Source organism: Larus michahellis, chromosome 2, assembly GCF_964199755.1.
Source record: "Larus michahellis chromosome 2, bLarMic1.1, whole genome shotgun sequence".
Lineage (NCBI taxonomy): Eukaryota > Metazoa > Chordata > Aves > Charadriiformes > Laridae > Larus > Larus michahellis.
This window is the reverse complement of record NC_133897.1, coordinates 72,925,223-72,939,462: the sequence shown is the minus strand read 5'-3', so window position 1 is coordinate 72,939,462 and position 14,240 is coordinate 72,925,223. Positions and strand designations below refer to the sequence as shown.

General features: G+C 47.8%; 1 protein-coding gene across 1 annotated transcript in view; it reads right to left on the bottom strand.

The window, feature by feature from the left end:
• Positions 1-8,526: 8,526 nt before the first annotated feature.
• The window catches only part of GMPR (guanosine monophosphate reductase), a 40,302-nt gene continuing 34,588 nt past the window's right edge, over positions 8,527-14,240 (bottom strand). The window contains exon 9 of the mRNA XM_074575860.1: positions 8,527-10,876. Coding sequence (XP_074431961.1) covers positions 10,696-10,876 — 181 coding nt within the window. The 3' untranslated portion in view covers positions 8,527-10,695. The remainder of the gene's footprint in view (positions 10,877-14,240) is intronic.

Sequence of the window (14,240 nt, the reverse complement as noted above, 5' to 3'; positions counted from 1 at the left end):
AACCCCGAACCCCAGCGTTGACTCTGTTATTTGTTACTTGAAATTTAGCTCACACCAGAACTAATTGTTTTTATACCGTATTCTGGGGTGCACCAAAAAGTTGAAATACGTTTAAAATAGCTTGAAACTTCTCTTGAATTTCCTTGAATTTTTATTAACCTCTCGGCGGGCTACCAAATAGCTGAGTGGGTTTCTTCTCACAGTCACACTGCTTAGTTAGTGCTTATTTGTTAATATTTCTGCTCAGAGAAGTTGCTTAATCTTCCATATACTCTGCTCAGGGCACTTGCAATTTATTGTTTTCGTTTTGTTTCCTGTTTTGTTTTTAAGCTTTGATGGTAAAGGAATAGAAAGAATTACAGATTTTAGTTCGCAGTCGTACCACTATTTCCGTACTTCACGCATACTCGGGAAAAAAAAAAAAAAATCTCAAGTAAAACCATACGCGTACACATTCGTGGTTAATAAGGAAGCAGGGGCTATTAAACTGACTGGATCTATTCAACTAACACTAAAAAAAAAAAATAAAAAATAATAATAATAAAAAAATACGTTTGGAGCAATAGGAATGTATTAGTTCTGTGCTTGTATTTCAGACTGAGGAATTCTGAAATAACTGGTTCTTTCCAAACAATTGTCCCTTTCCATGCTTTGGCTTTTGTAGGATGTGCAATACTTTACGTGCCAACTTAGACTCACCCGTGCGGTGTTCGCTAGATCTCATACCCACTTCCGATTTCCCCTGCTTTTCTTCTTTTTTTGAATAGTTTCTTTCTTTCTACCCTTTTTTTTTTATTATTTCCCCCACCACCACCCCCCGTTAATAACTCCCTCCCTATCCTCCCCCGCCCCAAAACAAAAAAAAAAAAACAAAAACAAAAAAAACCCGAACAGAAACAAACCATAGTAAAGTTCAAGCATCCCTTGCCCCGGGAAACACCAACTCTTTTTGTATTTGATGTTAAAATAAGATCCAGGAAGAGAAAAAAAAGAAAAAAAAAAAAAAAGATTAAAAAAATAAAGATGTATTAATGTCTGCGTGCCGTCCAGGCGGAGGGCGGCACTCGGCCGTACGGCCGAGTGCCGCCCTCCGCCTGGACGGCACGCAGACGAGACCTGGCTCCTACCGGCGAGAGAAAAGCCCCCCTGGGGACCAAGTCCTTCAGAAAGGAGGGGGTTTTCCCTCTCCCCCCGGCACCGAGCATCCCTTGGCGGCGAGTCCCCCACGCCCGGCATGTGCCATCGATCCCCGGGGCGCACGTGAAAAAATGCCACTGGCGGGCGCAGAGATGCCGATGGAGGAGGTTCAGCCGCTGCTTCTGCGCAGCGTCTGCTTTGCAATAGTAACTGACGGTAGTTTTCTTTTTTTTTTCTTTCTTTTTTTCTTTTTTTTTTTTTTTTTTTTCCCCTTCCTTTCTTTTTGTAGCAGGCCTGTTTGGTTTACAACGAAACGCATACAATCACCGAGAAATTAGTCAGGGCAAAGAAAAATAAAACAAGAACCTCTTTATAGGGATTTCTAAAAAAGAAAAAATAATCTATCTATCTATCTGTCTATCTTATCTATCTATCTATCTAATCTATCTATATATCTATATATATAAAATGACTGTTCCTTATAGTGTTTAACTTAGGCATTGTTTCAGTTTGTCTGGGCCACATCACGGGGAATTTGAGTTTGATGTCACTTACCTCGAGTCCTCTGGTCGAGACCCAAATCGGAGTCGCTGTTGACCCATTTTTACCATTTCGTGCGTTGCCCTTGGGCGCGCTTTCCCTCAAAGACGCAGAACCTCGGGGGGAGGAGGGGAGGGGGGGAGGACACACACACACACACACACACACACACACACACACACACGTCCCTTTTTTTATTCCTTTAATTCCTTCGTCCCGCTGTCGCTTCGTTCGACCTGTCGTTCCCGTCATTTTCTCAGCGTGGGGAAGTGACATCACTACTCTCGTTTTCCCTTAAATCAAGGAACATTTAGAAACCTTTCACACCTTTTACTCAGGGATGGGGCTGGCATATGTGTGGTACACTGATGTGACCAGAAGCAGCACTTTTACTGCTCCGGAGTAGGGATGTACAATGTTACAGACGAGTTTGGATTTCCTGCATCTCATGGTTTAAACTTTGTAGATCTCACTTAGATTGCAATACAAAAGCAGCAGGCTCAGCGCGAACTGTAGCTGTTGGTTATCGTGAAGATTCACCCTCTGCAGAGACTTCTTTTACTTTAAAGTGTGTTGCCAATAGGAAAAAGGAAACGGTGAAATTATGATAATACCAAAAAAAAAAAAAAAAAAAAAGGCCTGTATCAAGGAGAGCGAATCCGCAATATTTTTAAACACTAAGAGTGTTATTTCAACGAGGGGGGCTCTTGGCGCAGCGCTCTGCGTGTCCGGGGACCCAGTTGTGCAGAGGCGTATGCACGTGCTCAGGGCAGGCGCGGGCTGGCCGGCGAGGGCTGCCCGGGAGCTGGCTGCCACGCACGTGGATAAATCTTTGTGGAACTGAAGCTCGGTTCAGTCAGGGCCAGGTCCCGACCTTAATCAGGCGGCTGCAAAAACGTCGGGGTTCGCCCAGGTTCGCCAGTGCAGGAGTGCCGGGCGGGCGGGGAGGGGGGATCTGACCCGTTGAAACACTTCTGCTGTCCCAGGAACGCCATTTCTTCCCTCCCCATCATCACAGGTAACAGCAGGGTCCGCTCTGGGCTCTGGCCGGTGCTGATGTGAAAAGCGAAGGGGAATGACCGCGGCACCAGAGCGCAGGCAGGAATTGCCTTTCCTCTGGTTGATCCAACCCTCCCACCCCCCCCAGCTCCTGAAGTACCTAGCAAAGTGAGAATTCGTTGATGCGGCTGCGCGTACGTGCACACACAGCACCCCAGACAGACGTGTCTGTTTGCACACAAATAAATAACGTGTGACTTATTATTTTTTTTTTAACGCGTATGCCTACGTGCCCACTTGATTCCCTGTCCTGAGGGCAGCCTTGCTTTGTGTCCATAGGGAAATTCCAAACGCGTTGCACACCTCTACTCCAGAGTTCAATTTCTTTTACATAGACGACCTCGCTTCAGATGTGTTACCTTTACTGATAGGATCTTTTCTTGTAGCACTATACCTTGTGGGAATATTTTTTGATGTAAACCTAATTTGAGAAGCTTATTAAAAATAGAAACTTTTTTTGAAGCACTCACATTGAGGAGTACAGGTAATGTTTTAAAAAAAAATTGCACAAAAGAAAAATGAATGTTGGAATGATTCATTCAGTGTTTGAAAAAGAGATGGCTCTGTTTGAACAGTGAGTTTCATACCTTGTTTGTAAAAAAAAAAAAAAAGTTTTTAAATACAAAAGCAGAGAAAGGTTGAAAGTTACATGTTTTTTGTATATAGAAAATGTCATGTCTAGATGATCTGATTTGTATTGGCTTTGGCCAGGAAGAATTATTACTTAAAAGGCTCTTAAAGAACAACTGTGCTTAATTTTCTGTTCGTATTACGTGGGTCCCATTTCTGGGGAATGGAGTCATGCTTCACACAACTGTTTATTCCTGTGCTGAAAACATACCTTGGAGCAGCAATTCTCCAGTGCAGCTACCGGGCACTTCAAAGGGTGGCTACTCTGCAAAACCAGAGTCTCGCTCTCCAGCTCTGTTTTGGCTTTAAGTCTCTCCTGCCTGCGCCGAGGGGGCTCTTGGCAGCCGGTTTTGAGGGAGGCCTCGGCCGTGCCCTCGGCAGGTGTCGGTGTCGGGGACGCTGTTGGTGCCGGGCAGGGCGGCAGCAGCCCCGGGCTGCTCATTCCCTGCCTGAAGCCTTTTGGTCCCCCCTTTTTTTCCCCCCCCTACTCTTTCTGGGATGCTGTTCCATGTTTTTTCAGCACTTCCTGTTCCAGATGAAACCCAAAGAGTATAACCCTGAGCAAGAAGTGCTTTTAACAAGGGATCCTAGCCCAGGGCTAGCAGCAGAGCGATAACCTGAGGCCACCCAGCCTTCCAGCCCCCTCTCCCCCACCTCTGCTGCCCGAGCTGCCGGGAAGCAGCCCCTCACACCGACCATGTTTCCAGTGATGGTCTTGACCGATGGCGAGACCGGTGTTTTTCAGAAGCCAAAAGGAGAGGATCCCAAGGCAATTTCTGAGGAGAGGGTCCTTTTCCTGTCCAAAGATAGAGCTGGGTGGCTGGGAGCCGGCGGCAGAGGGAGCGGGGGAGGTTTCCAGGCTGCTCCCGTCCCCCTCCCCGGCGGTGACCCACACTTCGGCTCCCGCAGGCACTCGGGGCAGAAATACTCACCCTGCCCAAGCGTCCCCTGGGCGCTCAGAAAACCGGCCCTGGTTGTGTTACAATGAAGTGCATTCAGCCAACAGGTAGTATTTATACAATAACAGTCTCTAAGGTCTCTGTAGTTTTTTTCTTGTCGTTAGCTGAAAGGACTCAAGTCTTCCACTGAGGATTTTATGGAGGCTTCATCCAAGGTTGTTTCTTTTTTTTTGTTGTTCATTTCTGTTTTGAGCGGTCAAAGCTCCTGTGCCCTTTCCCTCGACCACGCAGTAGGTGTGCATTGGAAGTGGTGTTTGCAGCGAGGGTTAGTCACTCGTTGAAGCTGTCGTGGCTGTACTATGGGATTGCTGACCAGCAGGAACTTCAGGGCCCAGCTCCTTGGCCGGCGTGGAGCCGGTGTGGGACCGCCGGCTCCCTGGGCAGCGCCGCTCTGCCCCTTCACGCCGGCCGGCGAGGGGCTTCCCCCCGGCCTTTGCTTTAAAAATGCAGGACCCACCTACTCTCGCTTCAAAGGCGCTGAGCAGGACTCCTGTCCCGGGCAGTCGGGGCTGGATCTGTGTAGCTGAGGGCAACGCAACAACGGGCCCTGGGACGGCTGCGGGTGACTCGGTCGGTGTCTTCTGCGGGGCGGTGGGGCTGGCCTCTTAGCGAAGTGACTAATCTCTTAAGGCATAGATACGACTCTTCAGGACAAGTCAGCTGATGTTGAAACTCACTAATGTATGTATTTTCTCCTTTTTTTTTTTTTTTTTTTTTTCTTTGTTGTTGGAATAATATATTAACTTGTTGAGCACTGTTCTTTTCGCAGTGTTACGAAAGGGGGGTGGGGTGGGGGAAGAGTGGGGGGGGGGGATTTCCCAACCTTTTTCAGTTCGGGTGAGCTACTGAAAATCATTTTGTACTAGCTATGTCACCGCTCCCGGCAGCCAGCGGCGCCGCTTGGCGCAGGGCCGTGCCGGGACAAGGTTTAGCCATTCTACAGCAGTAGTTTTTAAGGCCTTTTTTTTTTTTTCCCCCCTTTTTTTTTTTTCGTAAATCGTCTGGTATTACTAATGAGGGTTGTTGCAAATCACACTTCCAGTGTAGTTCCTAGTGTAGGCCCAGTAAAAGGGATATCGCAGCTTTGTGTTGGGGAGAAATTGAGCTGACATGGCCAGTACAAAGGAGAAATAGGGAGGGAATAACGTTTTGCACCTTATTGAAAAGAGGAGAAGATTTTAAGTGCATACAGACATAGTTAAGAGCTTTTATTGTGACAGGAGAACTTTTTTCCATATGCGTGCATACTCTCTGTAATTCCAGTGTAAAATATTGTACTTGCACTAGCTTTTTTAAAACAAATATTAAAAAAAAAAATGGAAGAATTCATATTCTATTTTCTAATGGTGGTGTGTCTATTTGTAGGATACACTCGCGTCTGTTTATTGAATTTTATGGTCCCTTTCTTTGATGGTGCTTGCAGGTTTTCTAGGTAGAAATTATTTCATTATTATAATAAAACAATGTTTGATTCAAAATTTGAACAAAATTGTTTTAAAGAAATTGTCTGTATACCAGTACAAGTTTATTGTTTCAGTATACTCGTACTAATAAAATAACAGTGCCAATTGCAAACGCGTGTTTTGTCTTTATGAGTTACAACTGAATGCGAGAGCGTTTCCTAGGGAAGCAATTTGCCCAATTTAATTCCCCCCCTCCCAGCAATGCATTTTAGAGCGGTTGCTTTTATTCGCGACGAGGCAGAAGCACACACGTACCCATCCGCGGCCATAAAACCCTCTCCGTATCATCGGAGTGAAGCTCTTTATTGCATAAAAACTTTCCGTTTACAACTTTTGAACACTTTAAATGGCGGTGCCGCGCACACGCGCGGGGGCTACAGAGGAGGGGAGGCAGCGCTCGCCGTGGCCGTCTCAGCTGGGCCGAGTGGGGCAGGAGAACATCTCGCGCTCATCGGCCCGTTTTGGCCGGTGATGCAGAAGCGCTTCACAGTTATCGCAGGCAACACTGAGGAGTTTTGGATGCTGAGTTACTTACGTACGTACAAAAACTTCAGCCAGTAAACACTGTGTCAGGTAAATGCTGGGGAGGGCTCACGTAAACAGCTGAATGACCACAAGTGAAGGAAGCACGTGCTGCGTGGGGGTGGTCTGTGCTGTGTTTGGGGTCGCAGAGCTGTGCCAGCATCTAACCCAGCCGTGCTTCGGCCCCTCTGCCACCCCCCGGGCAGCTCCCACCCCCCGGGGAAGGGCCCAGCCCTCTCCTGCCTTGGCTTTTTTTTTTCCTTTCTCTCTTCTACACAAGCAAGGCCAAACCTGGCACTGGTTGCCAAAGCCCTCCTGGCTCCAACAAACAACTCTTTTGGTATAAAACCGATACTAACGACTGAAAAGCAACATCCCCCAGGTGGAGGGGTGGGAGGCAGCGATGGACAGACACTGTACGTACACGGGCAGAAAGCTGTAGCAGCAAGCGTGTTCAAGACAGGGGAGCTCAACAGGTATAAACTAGGGAGTGGTTGGGTCAGAAAAGGCTTCAAACTCAAATGTGTCCGTGAGTGGGAAACAACAGCCCCCTGTCCCAGCACGGTGGGCTTGGCTAATTGCTGCTGTGTTTCTCGCTTATCATCCTTTCTCCCCCTGCTATTGACAAGCCGTAAGGAACACACAGACACACTTTGTATGGGAAAAGCTTCTCCAAATATAAGCAGCGGCTCCTCCTGCCCCTGCTGACAACTCCTCATTATTTACAGGGTGGCCCCATCCTACATTCAACACCCCTCCCCATGCCCTAAGGCGAGAAGAAAGCGGCGGGAAGAGCCCAGCCAGAGCCCCTGCCCCTTGGCTGATGGGGATGAGCAGAGGCCCCTGGATGCGTGCGCTTCTTTCCTCCTGTGAAAGGAGACCTGCGTGGCTGGTTTTGCATCTGGCATGATGCTGGCTCAAGGCCCTCTCCTCTAACAGGCTGGGCTCAGGCCTACGAGGAGGTCTACACGTGCACCCCCCCAACAGCCACCACGCAATCCCCCAGGCATGAGCAAGGCTGCTGCGGTGGCACGGCCTTCACCCCCAAGGAGCGCGCAGGGGAGCCAGGCTGCGTGGGGAGGAGGGCCGGCCCGCCCTGCCAACACGCTGCAGCAAGGCAATTGCAGAATACTGCTGGGAGAGGAGGGGGTGTTTCAGGTGTCCTTGTGTTTCAAGAAGCTGGAGATGGACACGCTCAGCAGCGATTGCTTTAATGATGCTGCCCTTCTCAGCATCCCTGCTTGTAGGTCTTTGGTATGTTAAACTCAATCACTGTGGAGCCAGTGGGCCAAAGCTCAACATTGCTCTTGGACGCTCAGCTGAACAGCTGCCTGGCTGGGGGAAGCAGGTATGACCATGGCCTACACTGATCACACTCACAGCGTTCCTCTAGACGGGATGGGGTGGGGGTGGTAGGGTTAAATACGAGCAGGTTATGCACAATCACCCAACACTAAGCACTTAACGAATGACACTTCCCACAGAAAGACACCACGTAACAGAGAACCCAGTTAAATGTGCAGGTGAGGTAGATCCACAAATGGCACGTGGCATTTATCCATACTGTGGCCTCTGCTCGGACCATCCTGCCAGACACAGCACGCCCTCTGCTCCCTCTCTGCCCCCCATTCCTCACGAGAGTGTCAGCGGGCTTGAGCAGGGCACAGCACCTGGGGATACGGGCAACTACTAGAGCACAGGACTGGCTGTTGAAAGAGGGCTCCAGCTCATCTTTTTTTCCGTTTTTCCAGCTCATCTGAGAGCTGGACATGCACAGTGTCAGTGGTGAGTGCTGAGATACTTGATTGTAATGATGGTAAGAGCTGCTATTTAGAAAACCAACTACCCTAACTCAAAGCTTTATCAATAACTATTCTTAGCGTCAATGTCATTCACAGCCTGGAGAATTCTGGGAACAAACTTAAGATTAGCCTGTCATCCCCATCCTTTCCTATCAGTCACCAGTCCGTCAGAGGTATGTGCGAAAGGGGAAGGGAAGCGCAGCCCCAGGCCGGGCTGGCTGTGTGAGTGTGCAGCCTGCCCGGGGGGGGAAGCCCCACGCTTGCCACACCAGTGGAGAGGCAGCCCCCCCGCCTTGTCCCCAGCACCTGCCTTTTGGAAAAGAAACTGTTCTGAAGACGTGTCATGAAGCTGCTCTGTTCGGTGTGCGTATGATCTTTTTAAAAAAATGTTTACAAATATATATTTTTTTTTTTATATATGTGTATGTATTTCTTAAATTCCATTTAGAAATGTAGCTAAAAGAAGTAGAAAAGCGCTAGCGAGAGTAGGCGTGAGACCAGCAGACTGCTGCACTTCCCACGTATGAAGGCACGAGTGTGGAGAGACACCTGTGGTCAGGCCTGCGATGTGAGGGTCTAACCGCGCTCCGCACGGAGGTGTTCGTTTGCCTTTGCACCCCTGCTCCTGGCATCCCGTAAATAAAGGAGCGGTGACCTCCTACAGTCATACTGATGCAGAGTAATAACAGTGCCCGCGCTCTGGGCTTAGGGCAGGTAAGGGCAATAGGTGGCCCGTGGTAGGATCTGTGGTGAAGACGCCTGGCATCTTCTTAACCTGATGCTTTCAGGCTGGAGGGAAGAGAGATCAGATCCTTTATTCACAGGGCCTGCTTCTCTTCTGCCTTCGGGTTCCTTTATGGTATGTGGACAGGGCAAATAGTCCTTAAAGCCAGCGCAAGCGTAACTTGCGCTCATATTAAGGCCCTTACTCAACTCCAAAGCAGAGGAAGGGGTCACACTCGAATTAAGAATTATGTCCCACATGTTAAATGGAAGACATTTAAAATATCAGGCTATTTAGAAGATAGTCTGTGTTTTTTGAAATGTGCACAACACACTTCAAAATCAGCAGGGATCAGCCTGTGGCCTAGATGTGCTCCTCAGTGTGGTCAATTGAACCACTCCTTGTGCATGCCTTTTTGAGCAGTCCAGCATGAGAGTTTAATTCCAGAGTTTCTCTTTGCTATTCCTCTTCCTACAGATCACTCTTTTGCTTTTCAAAGGAAGCCTGCCTCTTTCTACAGATAGATACCTACAAGAGGGGAAAGTAAGACTCTGAAGTACTGAAGTACCATCAGCTGTATTACAATCTCAGCAGCACTTTAAAGTAAGTGGCCAAGCATTATTAATTCATTGGTGCTCACTTTTACATCATTTATCATAACGAGCTACTGTGGTATTCATGTGGATGCAATGTGTATTTCCAAAGAAATTTCATTGTGATTTATCAATTAATTAATGGGCCATTACATTTTATTAAAGTGTTACCCAGAGTCTTAACCATTCATTATTGCCTTTAGAGCAAATGCTTTAACTCCATCTCAGCCTACCAGCGTCTTGCAATCAGGCTATTCTGCCAAAAGCTCTCTTTTGCTTTTCGTGGTGTCAAGGACTGCAGAGGAGTGCTACCAGATGATAACCAAAAGTGAATTCGATCCCTCTGGCCTCACTCACCTGGCCACAGACAATGCATGTCGCAGCATTTTTTTTGTCTTTTCTAAATAGATACGGACAGGCAAGGGAACAGGGAGGGCTCCAGAAAAACCTCCCCTTGGTGGGTTACTGTTGCTGAGTTTCAATGTCTTAGAAATCTGTTCACAGAGAGCAGGTAAAAGCAGGAACGCAAGTAATTCAGTAACTGCACACACAAAAAAGCAGGCAAGCTCCGAGACATTGTCTCCTGAGATGGAGGCAAGGGGGACAGTACAGGTTTGTTACATTCAGTGCCAGCTTCTCTGAAGCCCTGTGAACTGAAAGAGACCCGGCATTTTTATCATCACCGTAAGAAGTCACCAGTAGCCAGGCCTCGTGCACCATCCACCTCTGGCATTCTGCAGGCTGGCAGCCATGCCGTAAACGTCTATTCTTTGGTCAGAACAAAGATGAGGAGACTTTGATTTTTGATTTTGCCACACAATTCCTTCCATCTTTTTCTCTCCCAACCTGCAATTTCTGGAGGGTGCATCGCCAGAAGTGGTGGTAGCTGACAGGTCAGTCTTAAGGAATGTGTGTGTATGTGCGCAGGCGCAAGAGCCAACTCTGTACAAGCCAATTCTTTGTTAATTGAGGTTTCAGCAGCTATTTATCAGAGGGGGGAAAATGGATGAAGAAATGTCGATTAAAAAATAAAATAGGCACAACAATAAAAGATGAGGCTATTGCATTTTGAACCAATGGCACTGTGTTAATAGCACAACCTTCCCCTTCCAAATGCCAGCCATAGCCCCTCCATTGGCTATGACACTGCCACTCCGAGAGAGGAGAGTTTGCCACCAACACAATGTGGAGGAGAAAGCAAAACAAAACAGCAGCCCTTCCTGCTCCTCTCCCCCACCCCTCTCTCTCCAGTCCCCCAGTCCTGGGCTAAGAGAAGACCTGGCTGTGCTGCTGGGTGACCCGGATAAACGTTGTTCTCCTGCTCAGTTCCTTGAGTTTGGCAGCTCCCACGTAGGTGCAGGTGGAGCGCAGCCCCCCGAGGATGTCCAGGATGGTGAGTTCCACATCCCCTCTGTACGGTACCTCCACAGTTCTGCCCTCTGAAGCCCTGGAGAAGAGAGCGGTTATTGCATCTACATCTAGATGCAAAACATCATAGTGTGTTTCCTGGAGCAATGTAGAGCTTAATACTCTGCATGCTGCAGTTTACAAATACTCCCCCAGCTTTATTGCTTGCTTGCCCGTTGCTGCTTGGTGCTCTCAAGCACTGAAACGCCTCAACTCTGGTCACCACCAATACTGTGAACTAGAAGCAGACAAATTTTGTAGACGTCCCAGTATGCCATAAGTGTATTTACAGATGGGCCCCTTCCTCACCTCCACCATCTGCCTACAAGCAAATGAAGCTTCCAGGTTTATGGAAAGGTACATTTGACCTTGAGAGCTGCAAGCTTTAAAGTGTAAGGAACAGCCAGGCTCAAGCAACTTAAAGAAACACTGGAGCTGGTTCTCAGCAGACAGCGCTCAGCATGGCTCTACAGAGGCTTCACAGCCCCTGGGCTCTGTCCCATGTCACTGACCAGACGCAGATGGAAATGCTCTGGCTGTCTCCTACCAGCCTGATTCTCCAGAGCCCACAGAGACGGAGTGAGAAACCTGTCACGGAAGCCTGCTGCAGAGCTGTCCTCTCAAGCTAAAACGTGAGCCAGCACAGTTCAGAGCCAGGCAAAAAGGCCAGAAAAAAAATTGCAGCGCTGTGTATGCTGTGAAGGACGGGTGCATGCCAGCACAGCTTGCGCTGTCCCCAAAAGCACATCTGAATAGCTACATGATGGAAGAATCCAGGCAAATAACTTTCACCCCTTCCCCTTCAGCTTTCTCCAGCCTCCTGCTCAGCAATTCCTCCTGCACTGGAGTTCCCCAGTCACCAGCTGATCTGACTCCGCTTTAAAGCTTTGGACACCACACTAGCTCCTTTGGAGAGGTAGGCCTTGGGAAGGAGGTTTAAGAAATGCGTAAGGGAGAGGGGGTTGCTCTCTTTCTCCCCTACCAAATTGGAGGTAGAAATCACGGCTGGGATCTGTCATTGTTGTAACTGCGGCTTTATTTACTTCTCCCTTAAACAAGTTGTCTAAGGGATAGTGCAAGAAAGAAAGGGCATGCCTGTTTGGAGGTGAACACTTAACATCACAGCCCCAAAGCTCTGACAGCGAGACAGTTGTTACTGCTCCTCTAGTATCAGCCGATAAGCTGGTGGGATGTCCTGTTGATCAAGGAGTGACCCAGAGATGCCACACTTGGGGAAGCATGCTGGAAGAGAGGTGTGACATTAGCTCCACAAAAACGCCAAGAGTCCAGTTTTATGTTCGTCCTTAAAAATAGTGTCAAAAAGGGCTGGTAATTCTCCACACTCCCACTCTACATGCTGGGAATAACGGATGTTCCAGAAGGAAAAGGAGGAGTATAGGATGGAACTGGGACAGAAATCTAGAGCTGTGAGTTAAGCAACTGCAAGCACAGCAAAAAGCTCAGAGCTCAGGTAATGTTATGGCTGTGGAGCAAGCTCCAAGACAGCGAGGCTGTTTGGTGAGTCATCTTACTCCCCAAATGGGGGGACGCTGCTGCATGTGAACACTGTTCACCACCCCCAACCCCCATTTTGGATGTAAATGAAGCCCTACAGGTACTGAACTCGTGACCTTACTGGTACCTTCAACAGTGGTGTTAATTTTAGCTTGTACAATCTTAATTATATGCTTTTATGCTAAAGCACAGTGAACTGCCATTATGTTCTTGTTTGTTTGTTTGAAGGGACAAGTCCTAAAATTTGTAGCAAGTATTCAGATTATGGCAATGTTAACCCAGACAGAGGTCCACAGGGCCAAAGGGTAGAGTTTGTAATGGGTATACGTTCAAACTGTTGGGACTTTCTTGGTTATGTGTTTTGCAGAAACAGAGTGTGGAGTTTGTAATAAGCACGTGCTCAGATTGTTGTCATATTAACCTCCATAGTCTTGTCCGCAGGGATGAGAGAGGGAAGTTTGTGATGAGTAAGTATGTAATTAGGCTGTGTTAATGTTAACCCCAATACCCTGGTCCCCCGGGGGAAGGGGTAGAGTTAGTAACAAGGGGTGTCACAAAAGCCGGCACACTTGGCAGAGTGCTGCATACACAAGTCAGCAGGACAGCTGTGACATCTCTCCCACAGCTATGACCCGAAACTGACCCTTTCTCAGCAAAGAAAGCTGAAGACGAAGCAATTGGGACTCCCAACAGCTGGGAAAGGTGTGCTCAGATGCTCTCAGCAGAGAATTTATTTCTCTCGCTAGCCACTGAATGATGAATAGAAAGAGGGAACTGTTTGCTTTAGACTTTTCACACGGGGTCCAATCTGCAGTTCACCCTGTAACTCCTGGCCAGCTCAAGCCTGCTGCTGGCATGGAGGGAGGGATGCGCACGGTGGGCAGGGATCCTGGCAGGCTGGATGGGGTGAAGCACAGGTGATGGTGCTCTCTCAGCCCAGCAAAACATGGGTCAGGACAAAGGGGTCAAGCTGCCCCAGCATGGGGCAACCTTATGAGTGGGGCATTTAAGAAATGGCAGGTCACAGTAAGACAGTAAGTAGCAGCCAGCTGCAGGTGCCATTCTGTCTCTGTGGCTCAAATTCCACCCTACAGTTAGTATAAAGTGCTAAAACCCAGCTTAATATCAGCTGTGAATTGCTGAGTGACCACAGCAGAACCGCGGCATTCACACAAAACCTGTGAAATCTCAAAAGGGTTAACAAAAGCAAATTGGCTCTAACTGAACAATACTGCAGGCTCTGTTCCTGCTTGCCTTATTTCTTGTCTCCCATAAAAGAAACCTAATAATTGCCTTTCAGAAATTCCCAGGCCTGATCCATGTTCCTCGTGGAAGGAGGCAAAAATGTAAAAATAAACCAACATATAAATGACATAAAAGTAATGAAACCGGGTACACAGATTTCATACAAAATTAAATGGGATCAACTTGACATATTCATTACAAAAACAATTACTCTCACGACTTTTATTCCCTGCTACAGCCATCTCGCCTTACCTGTCAATTTTAATTTAACTGCTGGAGGTTCAGGTTCTCCAGCCAAAATATGTAATTTTGAGAAGATGAAGCTAAGTGACAAGTAGTCTGATTCTGCAAGGAGCTGCGACACTGAGCTCCCCACTGCTTAAATAAAACATTGTGAGTGCTCAGGCTCTTTTAAAGACAAAAGAGCTTATTGGGGTCACTGATAGAGATGTAAAGCTGGGCCTTTTAAATGCATATAAAGAAGCCCCACTGACTTGACCTGTTTGGGGTATCCAGCATTTCAAATGCTGAGTTAGAACCCTTTTGGTTCAATTTTGCCATAAGCTAAACTACTAAGTGACTAAACTTCCTGTAACTTTTCCTACAAGAGTAATTCAAAGCAAAGCCTTGCCCTGTTTCCAATC